Here is a 22771-nt window from a genome sequence, read left to right as displayed (position 1 = left end):
GATACGGTACACACCTGAACGAACACATAGTTGTCCTGAACAACCAGAGAATTTTGGTCTATGTGTCCCGGGAACAGGTATTGTCTGTTTGATTCTGTGCATCGTTGAGCGCGGCACGTAACATACTGAGCACCTAACAGAAGAGAACTAGATTAGTTGTCAGTAACAATCTTAGAACAACCAACCCAATGAAGAAAAATCACAAGTTAATGGACTTTTGTCTGTCTTTAGTGGGCACTAAAACTTTCCAAACCTATTCTCAATTTTGCAGGGACAAGATAAAAATAGCATACCTCTTGCACTGTGAGAATCAATGAAACAAAAACAAAAAACGTGATGACAATTCAATCATTCTCTCTCACATCACACAACTAATACTATTTTGTCCCAACAAGGAATTCTGGTAATTTGTTTGATCGAATAAAGTCTATATTGTTAATATTTTTATAGAATTGAGGTTCTGATATGGGGCATAAGGGACTGATTAAAGGGGAAATACATCTATCAATCTATTATATAAAGCTCAATATTTGTCAAGATACTCATATTCTGCTTTACAGTGCCTCTGGTACCTATCCCGTAGACAGGAATGAGCCTTATCTTTTCAGTGACCTCGCTCTAAATAAGAGGCAAGGGATTCATGGGGTCCTGCTACTGCGGGGGAGCGAGGCAAGCTACAGAGCAGCACTCACGTCCTTTGGCGATGTGGGTCTCCATGTGGACCACATCTGCCTCTCTGTCCAGCCCCGTTTGTGCCCTGCAACATAGGTGAGAGAAGTGGAGGAAAAAGCGAACGAGAAGGAGAATGAGAAAGGGGAAGAGGAGAACAGCAATTCAGAGGAAGAAGAGGGGTAAGAAGAATATGGTCAAGAGGAGGAGGAAGTGCATAGTTGGGAAGATGCGAAGGAAGAGGAGCAATTTAGACGCATGGGGATCGCCATAAGAGAACAGTGGCAGCCCGTGATGGACAACCTTACTGTGTGCTTCCCTTTACAGCACAGACAACACATTTCCATTTCCTGTAGTCGTACGGCAACTTCCAATTTGTGCCAGCCTCAGCAATTAATTGTAATTTGTGATAACGTAAAGAAAGGGAGACAGAGACGGGTAAGTCTCCACACTCCACAACAATTATTTAGGTTTGTGGTCTTCTTTCTTTCTCTCTCATCAATAATTTGTAATATGACATTAAGGCAAGGTAAACTCTGTTATATGGTACAATTCTATAAACATTATATAGATGCAAAAGCATTTAATGCAGGCAGTGAATACAAGCAGTTAAACATTTCATATGTAAAATCATAAATTGTCCAAGCATATTATAGTCTTGTGTGGGTTGCCATTACTCCCCACATGCTGTCCTTATTCATCAATTGTTTTTGCTGTTCATGTAGGGTGTGCTCCAAACAATGTCCTTTCTTTCTTAGCTTGAGAGGCACTTGGTTTGACACACAACATGACAGACCAGGATAAACTGCATCACATCAATATTCACTGCCTTGTGTCCGTGCACTTGAGACTACAGAACGACAACGAGCAAAAACAACATGTCAGACTTGAGCTTTAGAAAGAGTAGCCCAATATTCCTGGCTACGTGATATGGGTTCAAGTACAGTAGGCCAACACTTTATGGTTGGTTGTCAAAATCTTTCAAGACCTGTTTTGACATACTCTAGTAAATCCATCTGACAGAGTTGAGTAAGGATCCATACATAACCTCCATCTTAATAATTTAAAAAAATACATTTGACCGCACACTGGACTTGGTGATTTGGTATGTGGTTGTATCTTCATCATTCCGGGGCTATAAGACAATGGGCTTTACATACATCATATGTTTCAAGATAGCTGCAAGATAGCATTTCCAATTTGCATTTGAGATTCTATATAAGACACAAATGCTAATATTCTCTCTCATATTTCCTAGATTTATGATAAAGAGATTATAGAACGGAGTGTTTCTAAATTAATAATGACAAACACGGGCAGGAATGAAATCATACTGTACCAGAAGAATCGTCCAGGAGTCACATTCTCACTAACCAACTGCCATTTTCTTCCAAAGTCCATTGTGCTGTACACCTGGTAATACATGAATGTGATCAAACATGAATGGAATATGCAACACTTCACATCAAGTTTGTACATTCAGCCTTTATGATTGTAATGCAGAACAGTTTATGAAAGAACAAAATACAAAAACAGAATTGTTCAATACTTTAGCAGTATCTTTCAACTTTGGACTTCTTTCAACTTGAAATACTTATTTTCCATTCAACATTGAATTAAAAGTCCTGCTGCTTACCTTGTTGTCAGGACTGCTAGCCAGCAGCCAGTTTTCCTGTGTTGGATGAAACAGCAGACCGTCCATGTAGAAGTTAATGGGATGCTTCTCGAAGCTGGCACCTTCATCCGAGCTGATGAGTACACTGTGTTCCAGCTCTGGGTCGCTAAGCATCATTATCTAAAGTACAGAAGGGGAGAGATATGAGGGGGGAGAGGGAGAGTATAGATCATTGTGCTCAGTGGAGGATATGATTGCATGTCATTGTACAACATTATGAATAAATAGCAGTATAAATGCATTGTTGATGAAAGCAAAAGCGACATGCTGTACCAAAATCATTAGTCAAATAAACTGACCAACAGAACAGGTTTTGGTAAAATATCTTAGTGGTTTTTAGTACGGTAGTGAGGCAGTTAGTTATTGTGGGCTTGAAGTGAGTGGGGTACTGTAGTGAGTGAGTGTGGGGTATAGTGGAGTAGTTAGTGAGTGTGGGGTAGTTAGTTAGCAGAAATGTAGCAGAAATCTTTATGAACTGGTGTCTGGGTAGGATTGTCGAATGACACTAAACTCTAATAAAACAAGGGTTATCTAGAACCTAAAAGAGCTCTTCAACTGTCCCCATAGGAGAACACTTTGAAGAACCCTTTTTGGTTCCATGTAGAACCCTCCGTGGAAAGGGTTCTACAGTACATGGAACCCAAAAGGGTTCTACCTGGAAACAAAAATGGTTCTTCAAAGTGTTCTCCTATGGGGACAGCCGAAAAACTGTTTTAGGTTCTAGATAGCACCTTTTTGTCGGAAATAGCTTGGGTATTCTGAATTCATCAATGTGAATATACCAAGATTGACAATGTTCAAAACCAAGATGGAATGGTTTGGTGCTGATAATAAACATTGAAACATTCTTTGGAGTCCTGCTCCATTCTAGAAACTAGTCTTAACTCAACAATACACTACACATACTTAACAATAAACATCCTGGATAAACACATAATACTCTGCTTGTCACTGGAGTCCTTTATCATGGAGATGTTTAACAAACCTTTCTCTTGTTGGTTGGGCAGACGTAGAGGCAAGCCAAGGTTGACCCAACCTTATTATTCAGTTTAATATAAGTGCTCCCATAGTCCACTGATCTGTGAACAGTAGAGAAGACCATGTAAGGACCACTTTATACGTTTTTCTGTATTGATGTGGCCGGAGTAGGTCTAACACTCAGACATCTACACGCATAGCCTGTGGTTCAGTGGTAACGCACCCGGCTGCTCTAACCACATACTCCCCCATCAGAGACCAGGGTTCAATCCCTTCGTTCTTCCTTCTAACTTACCTGTTTCATTACTGTCTCGATAAAGTTTAAAACAATATGTAACGAGTCTCTCATTACATTACATTCTTTCATATAATGATATACCTTTCAGAATTTAATTCAAGTGTTTTACCTCAACTTGGTGAATTAATTGTGTTATGTCTGGTCCTTTATTAAACTGGATGAGTGTAAATTTGACCTAAATCCCTGGAGAACTTTATTTAAGCTTCTATGTCCACACAGTAGGCTGTGCTGAATTGCCCTCCAGAAACAAACAAATGAAAGACATTTGCTTTTCTGAATGCTCTCTCTCCCTTAGCTAAGACTTCCTGTGTTGTTCGATGACAAGGGTAAATACAGTGGCTTGCAAAAGCATTCACCCTCTTGGCATTGTTCCTGTTTTGTTGCCTTACAACCTGGAATTAAAATGGATTTTTGGGGGGATTGTGTCATTTGATTTACACAACATGCCTACCACTTTGAAGATGCAAAATATTTTTTATTGTGAAATAAACGAGAAATAAGACAATAAACTGAAAACTTGAGCGTGCATGACTATTCACGCCACCTTTTGTAGCAATAACAGCTGCAAGTCTATTGGGGTATGTCTCTATAAGCTTGGCACATCTAGCCACTGGGATTGTTGCCCATTCTTCAAGGCCAAACTGCTCCAGCTCCTTCAAGTTGGATGTGTTCCGCTGGTGTACAGCAATCTTTAAATCATACCACAGATTCTTAATTGGATTGAGGTCTGGGCTTTGACTAGGCCATTCCAAGACATTTAAATGTTTCCCCTTAAACCATTCGAGTGTTGCTTTAGCAGTATGCTTAGGGTCATTGTCCTGCTGGAAGGTGAACCCCCATTCCAGTCTCAAATCTCTGGAAGACTGAAACAGGTTTTCCCTCAAGAATTTCCCTGTATTTAGCGCCATCCATCATTCCTTCAATTCTGACCAGATTCCCAGTCCCTGCCAATGAAAAACATCCCTACAGCATGATGCTGCCACCACCATGCTTCACTGTGGGGATGGTGTTCTCGGGGTGATGAGAGGTGTTGGGTTTGCGACAGAAATAGCGCTTTCCTTGTTGGCCAAAAAGCTCAATTTTAGTCTCATCTGACCAGAGTACTTTCTTCCATATGTTTGGGGATTCTCCCACATGCCTTTTGGCGAACACCAAACATGTTGCTTATTTTTTTTCTTTAAGCAATGGCTTTTTTCTGGTCACTTTTCTGTAAAGCCCAGCTCTGTGGAGTGTACGGCTTAAAGTGGTCCTATGGACAGATACTCCAATCTCCGCTGTGGAGCTTTGCAGCTCCTTCAGGGCTATCTTTGGTCTTTCTTGCTTCTCTGATTAAATGCCCTCCTTGCCTGGTCTGTGAGTTTTGGTGGGTGGCCCTCTCTTGGCAGGTTTGTTGTGGTGCCATATTCTTTCCATTTTTTAATAATGGAATTAATGGTGCTCCGTGGGATGTTCAAAGTCTCAGATATTTTTTTTATAACCCAACCCTGTTCTGTACTTCTCCACAACTTTGTCCCTGACCTGTTTGGAGAGCTCTTTGGTCTTCATGTTGCCGCTTGCTTGGTGGTGCCCCTTGCGTAGTGGTGTTTCAGACTCTGGGGCCTTTCAGAACAGGTCTATATATACTGAGATCATGTGACAGATCATGTGACACAGATTGCACACAGGTGGAATAATTATGTGACTTCTGAAGGTAATTGGTTGCACCAGATCTTATTTAGGGGCTTCATAGCAAAGGGGGTGAATACATACACACACACCACTTTTCTGTTTTGAATTTTTTTGAAACAAGTAATTTTTTTCATTTCACTTCATCAATTTAAACTATTTTGTGTATGTCCATTACCTTAAATCCAAATAAAAATCCATTTAAATTACAGGTTGTAATGCAACAAAATAGGAAAAACGCCAAAGGGGATGAATACTTTTGCAAGGCACTGTATACAGTATCTTTCTCCCTTTCTATTCTTCAGTGGTGTAAAGTACTTAAGTAAAAAGTACTACTTAAGTAGCTTTTTTGGGTATCTGTATTTTACTTTTTATATGTTATACTTCACTACACTCCTAAAGATTATGCAATTTTTACTCCATACATTTTCCCTGACACAAAAGTACTTGTTACATTTTGAATGCTTAGCGGGACAGGAAAATTGTCTAATTCATACACTTATCAAGAGAATATCCCTGGTCATTCCTACTCCCTCTGATCTAGGGGACTCACTAAAGACATGCTGCATTTGTAAATTATGTCTGAGTTGGAGCATGCCCCTGGCTATCCGTAAATAAAAATAAAAAAACTAGAAAATGTGGCCATCTGCTTTGCTTAATTTAAGGAATTTTAAATGATTCATACTTATATTTGTACTTTTACTTTTGATACTTAGAGTAAGTACATTTTTGCAATTACATTTACGTTTGATACTTAAGTTTATTTAAAATCAAATACTTTTAGACTTTTAGTATTTTACTGGGTGACTTTCACTTGAGTCATTTCCTATTAAAGTACCTTTACTTTTACTCAAGTATGACAGTTGGGTACTTTTTCCACTACTATTCTTCATAGGTCTATTACTACTCACCAAACACACAACCCACTCGTCTCTCAGTTCTACCTGGGCGCCTCCAAATTAAATACCATTGCATAATTGGATAGATACCCAGAGTTGGCTATCACTGCTTGTGCATTAAGCTGCATCATTTCGTTTGCTGTTGACATTGTTTGCAAAGGTTTCCTCCATCTTTTTTTAGCTTCTCATTTCGGTTGACAAATCCCCTCAACTGTAGCTGGAAAGACAACATCACAAATGAAGTTATTACTGTGACACGTTCCTTCCCTAAGGGAAGCAGTCATTACTTTGAAACACACAGGAGATGCTTTTCGTGATGCACCAATTGATCTTCTTATTGCATTTTGCCATCAAGAGTGCCCTGGGGCTATATAAATAAATAATGTATCTTATTATTGCAGAGATCCTTTACTCCATTTCTTTTCATAAAATTCAACTGCTTTCCTTTTTTAATATCATACTAAGTGCTTTGCTGCACCACCTGAGGTACACTTTAATTTACTGCCAGTGCTATTGTTAACCAGACACCTTGATGATGGAAGACCTTCTGTACACAATATGGGATTTCAAAATGTGTCAAGTCAGGTGTAAATCTTACCGGCGCCTTTAGTAAAACAGAAATTAATTTGAGTCTCTCTGCTTGGTGAACTGATGGTCTTTCTGTCAGGTGTAATTCAAAATTAAATTAGTTTCTTGTGGGCTTGGAAAAAGGTGAGCGAAAAAAACACAAGAGACATTATCAGTCTCTGTATAATCCTAAATGAATTATAATCTTATTTATTATGTGACAGCATACTGTACAGTAACTCACCATACGATATAAAATGAATGGGATTGGTAGTCCTACAGTTGTGGCATGTAAAAAATATAAACCAAGATGGTGTAGCAGTCAGACATCTTAATCTTCGTCTTGTCGTGTCCCGTATATATCTATTTTTTCCCTGGTATATATTTTCATATATATTTTTTATATTTTTAACCTAAATTTCAACATACTCTCCTGCAACCCACCTCACCCAATGTGGTGTGGATCTGCCATTTTCTATACTTTAGAACCGGAACCCCCAACAGAAGCTAGCCACCTAACTAGCTAGTAGTCAGATAGCCACTGCTAGCGGTCATCAGCTAACCTCAGCCCGGACAACTCCTGCCAGTCCGCACAACAGGATTCAACCCAGAGCATATTGGACTGCTTTTTCTCTACCACATCTCCGGATTCCTACCGCAAGCTCTGAACCTTTTCACCTGGATCATCGCAGCTAGCTAGCTGCTATCTGAGTGGCTACACCCTGGCTAACGTCACTGTCCCGAAGCAAGCACCAGATAGCCTGGAGCTAGCCTTGTGCAAGGACCATCTTCCGGCTAGCTGAAGAGGTCCATCAGCCACTTCTTGGGCTACAATACCTATTTTGCAAATTGGCCTGGACCCCTTTTACTGCCGACACGGAGCCCTGCCGTTCCATCACGACTGATCTACCGACGTAATCTGCCCGAGGGGGTTTCAACAGGCTCCTCCATCGCGACGTCCCCCTAGCCATGGCCCACTAGCTGTCTAGAGCATATCGGACTGTTTAATTTTTTCTCTACCACATCTCCACATCCCTACCACAAGCTCTGAACCTTTAGACTGGATCATCGCAGCTTGCTATCTGCTATCCGAGTGGCTACTCCTGGCTAACGTACCTGTCCCGAAGCAAGCACCAGTTAGCCTAGAGCTAGCCCTGAGCTAGGCCCACCTCCTGGTTAGCTGAAGAGGTCCATCAGCCAATTTCTTGGGCTACAATACCTATTTTGCCAATTGGCCTGGACCATTTTACAGCCCACACGGAGCCCTGCCGATCCATCACGACTGGTCTGCCAATGAACCGTCCGAAGGGCTTCAACAGACTCTTCCGTCACAACGCCCCCTAAGGCCCTTCTGCTATCCCCGGCCTGCTAGCTGTCTGAATCGCCGTGTCTTTAGCTCGCCAAGCTACTCACTGGACCCTATGTCAATATGCCTTGTCCATTGCTGCTTTGATCAGTGATTATTGTCTCATTTCACTGTAAAGCCTCCAGCCCTGCTCAATATGCCTCAGCTAGCCCTTTTGTTCCAACTCCCACACATGCGGTGACCTCACCTGGTTTAAATGGTGTCTCAAGAGACAAAACCTCTCTCATCGTCACTTACTGGCTAGGTTTCCCTCCACTGTATTCACATCCTACCATACCCTTGTTTGTATATTATGCCTTGAATCTATTCTTCCTCGCACGGAAACCTGCACCTTTTACTCTCTGTTTCGAACGCACTAGACGACCAGTTCTTATAGCCTTTACCTGTATCCTTATCCTACTCCCCCTCTGGCGATGTAGAGGTTAATCCAGGTCCTGCAGCTAGCTCCTCTCCCATTCCCCAGGCGCTCTCAATTATTGACTTCTGTAACCGTAAAAACCTTGGTTTCATGCATGTTAACATTAGAAGCCTTCTCCCTAAGTTAGTTCTATTCACTGCTTTAGCACACTTCGTCAACCCGGATGTCCTAGCCGTGTCTGAATCCTGGTTTAGGAAGGCCACCAAAAATCCTGCAATTTCCATCCCTAACTATAACATTTTCCAACAAGATAGAACTGCCAAGGGGGCGGAGTTGCAATCTACTGCAGAGAGCCTGCAGAGTTCTGTCATACTATCCAGGTCTGTGCCCAAACAATTCGAGCTTCAACTTTTAAAAATCCACCTTTCCAGAAAGAAGTCTCTCACCGTTGCCGCTTGTTATAGACCACACTCAGCCCCCAGCTGTGCCCTGGACACCATATGTGAATTGATTACCCCCCATCTATCTTCAGAACTCGTAATGTTAGGTGACCTAAACTGGACATTCTTAACACTCCAGCCGTCCTACAAGCTAAGCTAGATGCCCTCAATCTCACACAAATTATCAATGAACCTACCAGGTACAACCCCAAATCCATAAAAACACGGGCACCCTCATAGATATCATCCTGACCAACCTGCCCTCTAAATACACCTCTGCTGTCTTCAACCAGGATCTCAGCGATCACTGTCTCATTGTCTCCGTCCGTAATGGGTCTGCAGTCAAACGACCACCCCTCATCACTGTCAAAAGCTCCCTAAAACACTTCAGCGAGCAGGCCTTTTTAATCAACTTGGCCCGGGTATCCTGGAAGGATATTGACCTCATTCCGTCAGTAGAGGATGCCTGGTTATTCTTTAAAAGTGCTTTCCTCACCATCTTAAATAAGCATGCTCCATTCATGTAGAACCAGGAACAGATATAGCCCTTAGTTCACTCCAGACCTGACTGCCCTTGACCAGCACAAAAACATCCTGTGGCGTATTGCATTATCACTGAATAGCCCCCGCGATATGCAACTTTTCAGGGAAGCTAGGAACCAATATACACAGGCAGTTAGGAAAGCAAAGGCTAGCTTTTTCAAACAGAAATATGCACAAACTCAAAAAAGTTCTGGGACACTGTTAAGTCCATGGAGAATAAGAGCACCTCCTCCCAGCTGCCCACTGCACTGAGGCTAAGAAACACGTACCACCGATAAATCCACGATAATTGAGAATTTCAAGAAGCATTTTTCTACGTCTGGCCATGCTTTCCACCTGGGTACCCCTACACCGGTCAACAGCTCTGCACCCCCCATAGCAACTTGCCAAAGTCTTCCCCATTTCTCCTTCACCGAAATAGCTGATGTTATGAAAGAGCTGCAAAATCTGTACCCCTACAAATCAGCTGGGCTAGACAATCTGGACCCTCTCTTTCCGCCGAAATTGTTGCGACCCCTAAAACTAGCCTGTTCAACCTCTTTCAAATCATCTGAGATCCCCAAAGATTGGAAAGCTGCTGCGGTCAACACCTCTTCAAAGGGGGAGACACTCTAGACCCAAACTGTTACAGACCTATATCTATCCTACCCTGCCTTTCTAAGGTCTTCGAAAGCCAAGTTAAAAAACAGATCACCGACCATTGCATAGTGGAGAAGGTACGGTAAGATTTGGAATCTGGTTTCCGAGCTGCTCATGTGTGAACTTTAGCCACGCTCAAGGTCCTAAACGATATCATAACCACCATCGATAAAAGACAAAACTGTGCAGTCGTATTCATCGACCTGGCCAAGGTTTTCGACTCTGTCAATCACCACATTCTAATCGACAGACTCAACAGCCTTGGTTTCTCAAATGACTGCCTCGCCAGGTTCACCAACTATTTCTCAGATAGTGTGTTAAATCGGAGGGCCTGTTGTCCGGACCTCTGGGCGTCTCTATGGGGGTACCACAGGGTTCAATTCTCTGGCCGACTCTTTTCTCTGTATACATCAATGATGTCGCTCTTGCTGCTGGTGATTCTCTGATCCACCTCTATGCAGATGACACCATTCTGTATACTTCTGGCCTTTCTTTGGACACTTAACTAACCTCCAGACGAGCTTCAATGCCATACAACTCTCCTTCCGTGGCATCCAACAGCTCGTAAATGCAAGTAAAACTAAATGCATGCTCTTCAACCGATCGCTGCCCACACCTGCCCGCCATTCTAGCATCACTACTCTGTACGGTTCTGATTTAGAATATGTGGACAACTACAAATACCTAGGTGTCTGGTTAGACTGTAAACTCTCCTTCCAGACTCACATTAGGCATCTCCAATCCAAAGTTAAATCTAGAATTGGCTTCCTATTTCGCAACAAAGCATCCTTCACTCATGCTGCCAAGCATACCCTCGTAAAACTCACTATCCTACCGATCCTCGACTTCGGCGATGTCATTTACAAAATAGCCTCCAACACTCTACTTGGATGCAGTCTATCACAGTGACATCCGTTTTGTCACCAAAGCCCCATATACTACCCACCACTGCGACCTGTATGCTCTCGTTGGCTGGCCCTTGCTTCATATTCATCGCCAAACCCACCTGCTCCAGGTCATCTATAAGTCTTTGCTAGGTAAAGCCCCGCCTTATCTCAGCTCACTGGTCACCATAGCAGCACCCACCCTTTGCTCCTTTGCACCCCAGTATCTCTACTTGCACATTCATCTTCTGCACATCTATAACTCCAGTGTTTAATTGCTAAATTGTAATTACTTTGCCACTATGGCCTATTTATTGCCTTAACTCCCTAATCTTACCTCATTTGCACACACTGTATATAGACTTTTTCTATTGTGTTATTGTGTGTATATTTGTTAATTCCATGTGTAACTCTGTGTTGTTGTTTGTATCTCACTGCTTTGCTTTATCTTGGCCAGGTCATAGTTGTAAATGAGAACTTGTTCTCAACTGGCCTACCTGGTTAAATAAAGGTGAAATAAAAAAGAAATACTGTGTCAAATGCCTCTGTATGTACTGTATTCTGCTATCAAAACCAATATCAGGGAGTTTCCTGGATGAGTGAAATCAACATTGACCCAATAGCAAGGTAGTTAAATACTGTACGTCATTCAGTGAATTGATCCAAAAAAACATTATCACAAGGGTGTCAATTGTCTTAGAACAGAGCCCTACTTATTTTCAAATAATTGTCAACATATAACACTATTTTAAGATGTGGGACATTCACTGTATTACAAGAAACAACTAGCAGGTCTATTTCACTCAAGCAGCTTCACTCTTAGAAAAAAGGGTTCTTTGGGGTTCTATATAGAAACTTTTGGTTCTTTGGACGAGATTAATATGGATATAAATGTCAATGCAAAACAGCTGAAACAAATTAAAGGAGAATGCTAGCTGTGATTTCAGAGTTTGTTGTGACTGGGTTAGCTTTTTTTAGCTGTTTTTACACTCTAGGGTAGGGTTAGAACCCTAAAGGTTATTTGCCTTGACTGCATAAGAAGAAGAAGCTGGTTGAGAGAATTCCAAGAGTGTGCAAAGTTGTCATCAAGGCAAAAGGGTGGCTAATATAATATATATATATATATTATTTTTTTTTTGACATAGCGGTCTGACTGATGTCTTATGAACTTCTTCACCCTCTTCTTGACGATCTTGGGCCTTTTCAAAGGCCTCAATGCTGCCATGTTTCCGTTGGGTCTATTTTGATTTGTTTAGCCCCCTGGTCATAATGTCCACACCTGCGGAAATCTAAATAGCACAATACAACAAATTCCCAACAAAATCCATCTGATTAAACTAGAGATATGATTTTTTGTGTATGGTGACCTTCCACATCTGTGGTGGAAGGTGGCCAAGCTATAGCGGTTTTTGTCAGACCATGAGACATCCCTATAATCGGTCTTCTCATGAAGACGTCTGTAGCAACTGAACGGTTTGGCCAACGGTATGACCACTCTATGGAAAGATGAGACTGACAAACATGGTGTTCTCCGTATTGCTCTACGACCCCTGAAGTCAGTACCGCCAATCTGCCAAATTCTGTCTGTAGCGTCCGAACAGTTTGGGCTACATACACACTAACATGAGCCCACCATCGAAAGATGAGACTCTCATGAACATGTTGTTCGTTTTGCTCTAGGATGCCTGCAAGCATAACAAGACTCGTCGGAAGGTAGCCCGGTACCAGTTTAAAAAATGAATGGAAGTAGTTTAGTGGCCAATATTCTTATGTTAAATATGTCCACACAGTAGGCTGTGCTGAATTACCCTCCAGAAACAAACAAATGAAAGACATTTGCTTTTCTGAATGCTCTCTCTCCCTTAGCTAAGACTTCCTGTGTTGTTCGATGACAAGGGTAAATACAGTGGCTTGCAAAAGCATTCACCCTCTTGGCACTGTTCCTGTTTTGTTGCCTTACAACCTGGAATTAAAATGGATTTTTGGGGGGATTGTATCATTTGATTTACACAACATGCCTACCACTTTGAAGATGCAAAATATTTTTTATTGTGAAATAAACGAGAAATAAGACAATAAACTGAAAACTTGAGCGTGCATGACTATTCACGCCACCTTTTGTAGCAATAACAGCTGCAAGTCTATTGGGGTATGTCTCTATAAGCTTGGCACATCTAGCCACTGGGATTTTTGCCCATTCTTCAAGGCCAAACTGCTCCAGCTCCTTCAAGTTGGATGTGTTCCGCTGGTGTACAGCAATCTTTAAATCATACCACAGATTCTTAATTGGATTGAGGTCTGGGCTTTGACTAGGCCATTCCAAGACATTTAAATGTTTCCCCTTAAACCATTCGAGTGTTGCTTTAGCAGTATGCTTAGGGTCATTGTCCTGCTGGAAGGTGAACCCCCATTCCAGTCTCAAATCTCTGGAAGACTGAAACAGGTTTTCCCTCAAGAATTTCCCTGTATTTAGCGCCATCCATCATTCCTTCAATTCTGACCAGATTCCCAGTCCCTGCCAATGAAAAAAATCCCTACAGCATGATGCTGCCACCACCATGCTTCACTGTGGGGATGGTGTTCTCGGGGTGATGAGAGGTGTTGGGTTTGCGACAGAAATAGCGCTTTCCTTGTTGGCCAAAAAGCTCAATTTTAGTCTCATCTGACCAGAGTACTTTCTTCCATATGTTTGGGGATTCTCCCACATGCCTTTTGGCGAACACCAAACATGTTGCTTATTTTTTTTCTTTAAGCAATGGCTTTTTTCTGGTCACTTTTCTGTAAAGCCCAGCTCTGTGGAGTGTACGGCTTAAAGTGGTCCTATGGACAGATACTCCAATCTCCGCTGTGGAGCTTTGCAGCTCCTTCAGGGCTATCTTTGGTCTTTCTTGCTTCTCTGATTAAATGCCCTCCTTGCCTGGTCTGTGAGTTTTGGTGGGCGGCCCTCTCTTGGCAGGTTTGTTGTGGTGCCATATTCTTTCCATTTTTTAATAATGGATTTAATGGTGCTCCGTGGGATGTTCAAAGTCTCAGATATTTTTTTTATAACCCAACCCTGTTCTGTACTTCTCCACAACTTTGTCCCTGACCTGTTTGGAGAGCTCTTTGGTCTTCATGTTGCCGCTTGCTTGGTGGTGCCCCTTGCGTAGTGGTGTTTCAGACTCTGGGGCCTTTCAGAACAGGTCTATATATACTGAGATCATGTGACAGATCATGTGACACAGATTGCACACAGGTGGAATAATTATGTGACTTCTGAAGGTAATTGGTTGCACCAGATCTTATTTAGGGGCTTCATAGCAAAGGGGGTGAATACATACACACACACCACTTTTCTGTTTTGAATTTTTTTGAAACAAGTAATTTTTTTCATTTCACTTCATCAATTTAAACTATTTTGTGTATGTCCATTACCTTAAATCCAAATAAAAATCCATTTAAATTACAGGTTGTAATGCAACAAAATAGGAAAAACGCCAAAGGGGATGAATACTTTTGCAAGGCACTGTATACAGTATCTTTCTCCCTTTCTATTCTTCAGTGGTGTAAAGTACTTAAGTAAAAAGTACTACTTAAGTAGCTTTTTTGGGTATCTGTATTTTACTTTTTATATGTTATACTTCACTACACTCCTAAAGATTATGCAATTTTTACTCCATACATTTTCCCTGACACAAAAGTACTTGTTACATTTTGAATGCTTAGCGGGACAGGAAAATTGTCTAATTCATACACTTATCAAGAGAATATCCCTGGTCATTCCTACTCCCTCTGATCTAGGGGACTCACTAAAGACATGCTGCATTTGTAAATTATGTCTGAGTTGGAGCATGCCCCTGGCTATCCGTAAATAAAAATAAAAAAACTAGAAAATGTGGCCATCTGCTTTGCTTAATTTAAGGAATTTTAAATGATTCATACTTATATTTGTACTTTTACTTTTGATACTTAGAGTAAGTACATTTTTGCAATTACATTTACGTTTGATACTTAAGTTTATTTAAAATCAAATACTTTTAGACTTTTAGTATTTTACTGGGTGACTTTCACTTGAGTCATTTCCTATTAAAGTACCTTTACTTTTACTCAAGTATGACAGTTGGGTACTTTTTCCACTACTATTCTTCATAGGTCTATTACTACTCACCAAACACACAACCCACTCGTCTCTCAGTTCTACCTGGGCGCCTCCAAATTAAATTCCATTGCATAATTGGATAGATACCCAGAGTTGGCTATCACTGCTTGTGCATTAAGCTGCATCATTTCGTTTGCTGTTGACATTGTTTGCAAAGGTTTCCTCCATCTTTTTTTAGCTTCTCATTTCGGTTGACAAATCCCCTCAACTGTAGCTGGAAAGACAACATCACAAATGAAGTTATTACTGTGACACGTTCCTTCCCTAAGGGAAGCAGTCATTACTTTGAAACACACAGGAGATGCTTTTCGTGATGCACCAATTGATCTTCTTATTGCATTTTGCCATCAAGAGTGCCCTGGGGCTATATAAATAAATAATGTATCTTATTATTGCAGAGATCCTTTACTCCATTTCTTTTCATAAAATTCAACTGCTTTCCTTTTTTAATATCATACTAAGTGCTTTGCTGCACCACCTGAGGTACACTTTAATTTACTGCCAGTGCTATTGTTAACCAGACACCTTGATGATGGAAGACCTTCTGTACACAATATGGGATTTCAAAATGTGTCAAGTCAGGTGTAAATCTTACCGGCGCCTTTAGTAAAACAGAAATTAATTTGAGTCTCTCTGCTTGGTGAACTGATGGTCTTTCTGTCAGGTGTAATTCAAAATTAAATTAGTTTCTTGTGGGCTTGGAAAAAGGTGAGCGAAAAAAACACAAGAGACATTATCAGTCTCTGTATAATCCTAAATGAATTATAATCTTATTTATTATGTGACAGCATACTGTACAGTAACTCACCATACGATATAAAATGAATGGGATTGGTAGTCCTACAGTTGTGGCATGTAAAAAATATAAACCAAGATGGTGTAGCAGTCAGACATCTTAATCTTCGTCTTGTCGTGTCCCGTATATATCTATTTTTTCCCTGGTATATATTTTCATATATATTTTTTATATTTTTAACCTAAATTTCAACATACTCTCCTGCAACCCACCTCACCCAATGTGGTGTGGATCTGCCATTTTCTATACTTTAGAACCGGAACCCCCAACAGAAGCTAGCCACCTAACTAGCTAGTAGTCAGATAGCCACTGCTAGCGGTCATCAGCTAACCTCAGCCCGGACAACTCCTGCCAGTCCGCACAACAGGATTCAACCCAGAGCATATTGGACTGCTTTTTCTCTACCACATCTCCGGATTCCTACCGCAAGCTCTGAACCTTTTCACCTGGATCATCGCAGCTAGCTAGCTGCTATCTGAGTGGCTACACCCTGGCTAACGTCACTGTCCCGAAGCAAGCACCAGATAGCCTGGAGCTAGCCTTGTGCAAGGACCATCTTCCGGCTAGCTGAAGAGGTCCATCAGCCACTTCTTGGGCTACAATACCTATTTTGCAAATTGGCCTGGACCCCTTTTACTGCCGACACGGAGCCCTGCCGTTCCATCACGACTGATCTACCGACGTAATCTGCCCGAGGGGGTTTCAACAGGCTCCTCCATCGCGACGTCCCCCTAGCCATGGCCCACTAGCTGTCTAGAGCATATCGGACTGTTTAATTTTTTCTCTACCACATCTCCACATCCCTACCACAAGCTCTGAACCTTTAGACTGGATCATCGCAGCTTGCTATCTGCTATCCGAGTGGCTACTCCTGGCTAACGTACCTGTCCCGAAGCAAGCACCAGTTAGCCTAGAGCTAGCCCTGAGCTAGGCCCACCTCCTGGTTAGCTGAAGAGGTCCATCAGCCAATTTCTTGGGCTACAATACCTATTTTGCCAATTGGCCTGGACCATTTTACAGCCCACACGGAGCCCTGCCGATCCATCACGACTGGTCTGCCAATGAACCGTCCGAAGGGCTTCAACAGACTCTTCCGTCACAACGCCCCCTAAGGCCCTTCTGCTATCCCCGGCCTGCTAGCTGTCTGAATCGCCGTGTCTTTAGCTCGCCAAGCTACTCACTGGACCCTATGTCAATATGCCTTGTCCATTGCTGCTTTGATCAGTGATTATTGTCTCATTTCACTGTAAAGCCTCCAGCCCTGCTCAATATGCCTCAGCTAGCCCTTTTGTTCCAACTCCCACACATGCGGTGACCTCACCTGGTTTAAATGGTGTCTCAAGAGACAAAACCTCTCTCATCGTCACTTACTGGCTAGGTTTCCCTCCACTGTATTCACATCCTACCATACCCTTGTTTGTATATTATGCCTTGAATCTATTCTTCCTCGCACGGAAACCTGCACCTTTTACTCTCTGTTTCGAACGCACTAGACGACCAGTTCTTATAGCCTTTACCTGTATCCTTATCCTACTCCCCCTCTGGCGATGTAGAGGTTAATCCAGGTCCTGCAGCTAGCTCCTCTCCCATTCCCCAGGCGCTCTCAATTATTGACTTCTGTAACCGTAAAAACCTTGGTTTCATGCATGTTAACATTAGAAGCCTTCTCCCTAAGTTAGTTCTATTCACTGCTTTAGCACACTTCGTCAACCCGGATGTCCTAGCCGTGTCTGAATCCTGGTTTAGGAAGGCCACCAAAAATCCTGCAATTTCCATCCCTAACTATAACATTTTCCAACAAGATAGAACTGCCAAGGGGGCGGAGTTGCAATCTACTGCAGAGAGCCTGCAGAGTTCTGTCATACTATCCAGGTCTGTGCCCAAACAATTCGAGCTTCAACTTTTAAAAATCCACCTTTCCAGAAAGAAGTCTCTCACCGTTGCCGCTTGTTATAGACCACACTCAGCCCCCAGCTGTGCCCTGGACACCATATGTGAATTGATTACCCCCCATCTATCTTCAGAACTCGTAATGTTAGGTGACCTAAACTGGACATTCTTAACACTCCAGCCGTCCTACAAGCTAAGCTAGATGCCCTCAATCTCACACAAATTATCAATGAACCTACCAGGTACAACCCCAAATCCATAAAAACACGGGCACCCTCATAGATATCATCCTGACCAACCTGCCCTCTAAATACACCTCTGCTGTCTTCAACCAGGATCTCAGCGATCACTGTCTCATTGTCTCCGTCCGTAATGGGTCTGCAGTCAAACGACCACCCCTCATCACTGTCAAAAGCTCCCTAAAACACTTCAGCGAGCAGGCCTTTTTAATCAACTTGGCCCGGGTATCCTGGAAGGATATTGACCTCATTCCGTCAGTAGAGGATGCCTGGTTATTCTTTAAAAGTGCTTTCCTCACCATCTTAAATAAGCATGCTCCATTCATGTAGAACCAGGAACAGATATAGCCCTTAGTTCACTCCAGACCTGACTGCCCTTGACCAGCACAAAAACATCCTGTGGCGTATTGCATTATCACTGAATAGCCCCCGCGATATGCAACTTTTCAGGGAAGCTAGGAACCAATATACACAGGCAGTTAGGAAAGCAAAGGCTAGCTTTTTCAAACAGAAATATGCACAAACTCAAAAAAGTTCTGGGACACTGTTAAGTCCATGGAGAATAAGAGCACCTCCTCCCAGCTGCCCACTGCACTGAGGCTAAGAAACACGTACCACCGATAAATCCACGATAATTGAGAATTTCAAGAAGCATTTTTCTACGTCTGGCCATGCTTTCCACCTGGGTACCCCTACACCGGTCAACAGCTCTGCACCCCCCATAGCAACTTGCCAAAGTCTTCCCCATTTCTCCTTCACCGAAATAGCTGATGTTATGAAAGAGCTGCAAAATCTGTACCCCTACAAATCAGCTGGGCTAGACAATCTGGACCCTCTCTTTCCGCCGAAATTGTTGCGACCCCTAAAACTAGCCTGTTCAACCTCTTTCAAATCATCTGAGATCCCCAAAGATTGGAAAGCTGCTGCGGTCAACACCTCTTCAAAGGGGGAGACACTCTAGACCCAAACTGTTACAGACCTATATCTATCCTACCCTGCCTTTCTAAGGTCTTCGAAAGCCAAGTTAAAAAACAGATCACCGACCATTGCATAGTGGAGAAGGTACAGTAAGATTTGGAATCTGGTTTCCGAGCTGCTCATGTGTGAACTTTAGCCACGCTCAAGGTCCTAAACGATATCATAACCGCCATCGATAAAAGACAAAACTGTGCAGTCGTATTCATCGACCTGGCCAAGGTTTTCGACTCTGTCAATCACCACATTCTAATCGACAGACTCAACAGCCTTGGTTTCTCAAATGACTGCCTCGCCAGGTTCACCAACTATTTCTCAGATAGTGTGTTAAATCGGAGGGCCTGTTGTCCGGACCTCTGGGCGTCTCTATGGGGGTACCACAGGGTTCAATTCTCTGGCCGACTCTTTTCTCTGTATACATCAATGATGTCGCTCTTGCAGCTGGTGATTCTCTGATCCACCTCTACGCAGATGACACCATTCTGTATACTTCTGGCCTTTCTTTGGACACTTAACTAACCTCCAGACGAGCTTCAATGCCATACAACTCTCCTTCCGTGGCATCCAACAGCTCGTAAATGCAAGTAAAACTAAATGCATGCTCTTCAACCGATCGCTGCCCACACCTGCCCGCCATTCTAGCATCACTACTCTGTACGGTTCTGATTTAGAATATGTGGACAACTACAAATACCTAGGTGTCTGGTTAGACTGTAAACTCTCCTTCCAGACTCACATTAGGCATCTCCAATCCAAAGTTAAATCTAGAATTGGCTTCCTATTTCGCAACAAAGCATCCTTCACTCATGCTGCCAAGCATACCCTCGTAAAACTCACTATCCTACCGATCCTCGACTTCGGCGATGTCATTTACAAAATAGCCTCCAACACTCTACTTGGATGCAGTCTATCACAGTGACATCCGTTTTGTCACCAAAGCCCCATATACTACCCACCACTGCGACCTGTATGCTCTCGTTGGCTGGCCCTTGCTTCATATTCATCGCCAAACCCACCTGCTCCAGGTCATCTATAAGTCTTGGGCCTTTTCAAAGGCCTCAATGCTGCCATGTTTCCGTTGGGTCTATTTTGATTTGTTTAGCCCCCTGGTCATAATGTCCACACCTGCAGAAATCTAAATAGCACAATACAACAAATTCCCAACAAAATCCATCTGATTAAACTAGAGATATGATTTTTTGTGTATGGTGACCTTCCACATCTGTGTTGGAAGGTGGCCAAGCTATAGCGGTTTTTGTCAGACCATGAGACATCCCTATAATCGGTCTTCTCATGAAGACGTCTGTAGCAACTGAACGGTTTGGCCAACGGTATGACCACTCTATGGAAAGATGAGACTGACAAACATGGTGTTCTCCGTATTGCTCTACGACCCCTGAAGTCAGTACCGCCAATCTGCCAAATTCTGTCTGTAGCGTCCGAACAGTTTGGGCTACATACACACTAACATGAGCCCACCATCGAAAGATGAGACTCTCATGAACATGTTGTTCGTTTTGCTCTAGGATGCCTGCAAGCATAACAAGACTCGTCGGAAGGTAGCCCGGTACCAGTTTAAAAAATGAATGGAAGTAGTTTAGTGGCCAATATTCTTATGTTAAATATGTCCACACAGTAGGCTGTGCTGAATTACCCTCCAGAAACAAACAAATGAAAGACATTTGCTTTTCTGAATGCTCTCTCTCCCTTAGCTAAGACTTCCTGTGTTGTTCGATGACAAGGGTAAATACAGTGGCTTGCAAAAGCATTCACCCTCTTGGCACTGTTCCTGTTTTGTTGCCTTACAACCTGGAATTAAAATGGATTTTTGGGGGGATTGTATCATTTGATTTACACAACATGCCTACCACTTTGAAGATGCAAAATATTTTTTATTGTGAAATAAACGAGAAATAAGACAATAAACTGAAAACTTGAGCGTGCATGACTATTCACGCCACCTTTTGTAGCAATAACAGCTGCAAGTCTATTGGGGTATGTCTCTATAAGCTTGGCACATCTAGCCACTGGGATTTTTGCCCATTCTTCAAGGCCAAACTGCTCCAGCTCCTTCAAGTTGGATGTGTTCCGCTGGTGTACAGCAATCTTTAAATCATACCACAGATTCTTAATTGGATTGAGGTCTGGGCTTTGACTAGGCCATTCCAAGACATTTAAATGTTTCCCCTTAAACCATTCGAGTGTTGCTTTAGCAGTATGCTTAGGGTCATTGTCCTGCTGGAAGGTGAACCCCCATTCCAGTCTCAAATCTCTGGAAGACTGAAACAGGTTTTCCCTCAAGAATTTCCCTGTATTTAGCGCCATCCATCATTCCTTCAATTCTGACCAGATTCCCAGTCCCTGCCAATGAAAAACATCCCTACAGCATGATGCTGCCACCACCATGCTTCACTGTGGGGATGGTGTTCTCGGGGTGATGAGAGGTGTTGGGTTTGCGACAGAAATAGCGCTTTCCTTGTTGGCCAAAAAGCTCAATTTTAGTCTCATCTGACCAGAGTACTTTCTTCCATATGTTTGGGGATTCTCCCACATGCCTTTTGGCGAACACCAAACATGTTGCTTATTTTTTTTCTTTAAGCAATGGCTTTTTTCTGGTCACTTTTCTGTTAAGCCCAGCTCTGTGGAGTGTACGGCTTAAAGTGGTCCTATGGACAGATACTCCAATCTCCGCTGTGGAGCTTTGCAGCTCCTTCAGGGCTATCTTTGGTCTTTCTTGCTTCTCTGATTAAATGCCCTCCTTGCCTGGTCTGTGAGTTTTGGTGGGCGGCCCTCTCTTGGCAGGTTTGTTGTGGTGCCATATTCTTTCCATTTTTTAATAATGGATTTAATGGTGCTCCGTGGGATGTTCAAAGTCTCAGATATTTTTTTTATAACCCAACCCTGTTCTGTACTTCTCCACAACTTTGTCCCTGACCTGTTTGGAGAGCTCTTTGGTCTTCATGTTGCCGCTTGCTTGGTGGTGCCCCTTGCGTAGTGGTGTTTCAGACTCTGGGGCCTTTCAGAACAGGTCTATATATACTGAGATCATGTGACAGATCATGTGACACAGATTGCACACAGGTGGAATAATTATGTGACTTCTGAAGGTAATTGGTTGCACCAGATCTTATTTAGGGGCTTCATAGCAAAGGGGGTGAATACATACACACACCACTTTTCTGTTTTGAATTTTTTTGAAACAAGTAATTTTTTTCATTTCACTTCATCAATTTAAACTATTTTGTGTATGTCCATTACCTTAAATCCAAATAAAAATCCATTTAAATTACAGGTTGTAATGCAACAAAATAGGAAAAACGCCAAAGGGGATGAATACTTTTGCAAGGCACTGTATACAGTATCTTTCTCCCTTTCTATTCTTCAGTGGTGTAAAGTACTTAAGTAAAAAGTACTACTTAAGTAGCTTTTTTGGGTATCTGTATTTTACTTTTTATATGTTATACTTCACTACACTCCTAAAGATTATGCAATTTTTACTCCATACATTTTCCCTGACACAAAAGTACTTGTTACATTTTGAATGCTTAGCGGGACAGGAAAATTGTCTAATTCATACACTTATCAAGAGAATATCCCTGGTCATTCCTACTCCCTCTGATCTAGGGGACTCACTAAAGACATGCTGCATTTGTAAATTATGTCTGAGTTGGAGCATGCCCCTGGCTATCCGTAAATAAAAATAAAAAAACTAGAAAATGTGGCCATCTGCTTTGCTTAATTTAAGGAATTTT

At 42.3% G+C, this 22771-nt stretch overlaps 1 protein-coding gene across 4 annotated transcripts in view; it reads right to left on the bottom strand.

Annotated features, from left to right (window-relative positions):
* LOC115153225 (VPS10 domain-containing receptor SorCS3) overlaps positions 1-22771 on the bottom strand; it is a 116970-nt gene that overhangs the window by 32029 nt on the left and 62170 nt on the right. For all 4 annotated transcript variants that reach the window (XR_003867663.1, XM_029698437.1, XM_029698438.1 and 1 more), the window contains exons 3-7: positions 3330-3423; positions 2306-2464; positions 2009-2082; positions 693-757; positions 15-133 (exon numbers count right to left, since the gene is read on the bottom strand). Coding sequence is in view for 3 of the 4 variants with exons in the window: in XM_029698437.1 (XP_029554297.1) it covers positions 15-133; positions 693-757; positions 2009-2082; positions 2306-2464; positions 3330-3423 (511 nt within the window). In the remaining variant the exon portion in view is untranslated. The remainder of the gene's footprint in view (positions 1-14; positions 134-692; positions 758-2008; positions 2083-2305; positions 2465-3329; positions 3424-22771) is intronic.

This window comes from Salmo trutta, chromosome 18 (genome assembly GCF_901001165.1).
Source record: "Salmo trutta chromosome 18, fSalTru1.1, whole genome shotgun sequence".
NCBI classification, from domain to species: Eukaryota; Metazoa; Chordata; class Actinopteri; order Salmoniformes; family Salmonidae; genus Salmo; species Salmo trutta.
This window is presented reverse-complemented; position numbering and strand designations above follow the sequence as displayed.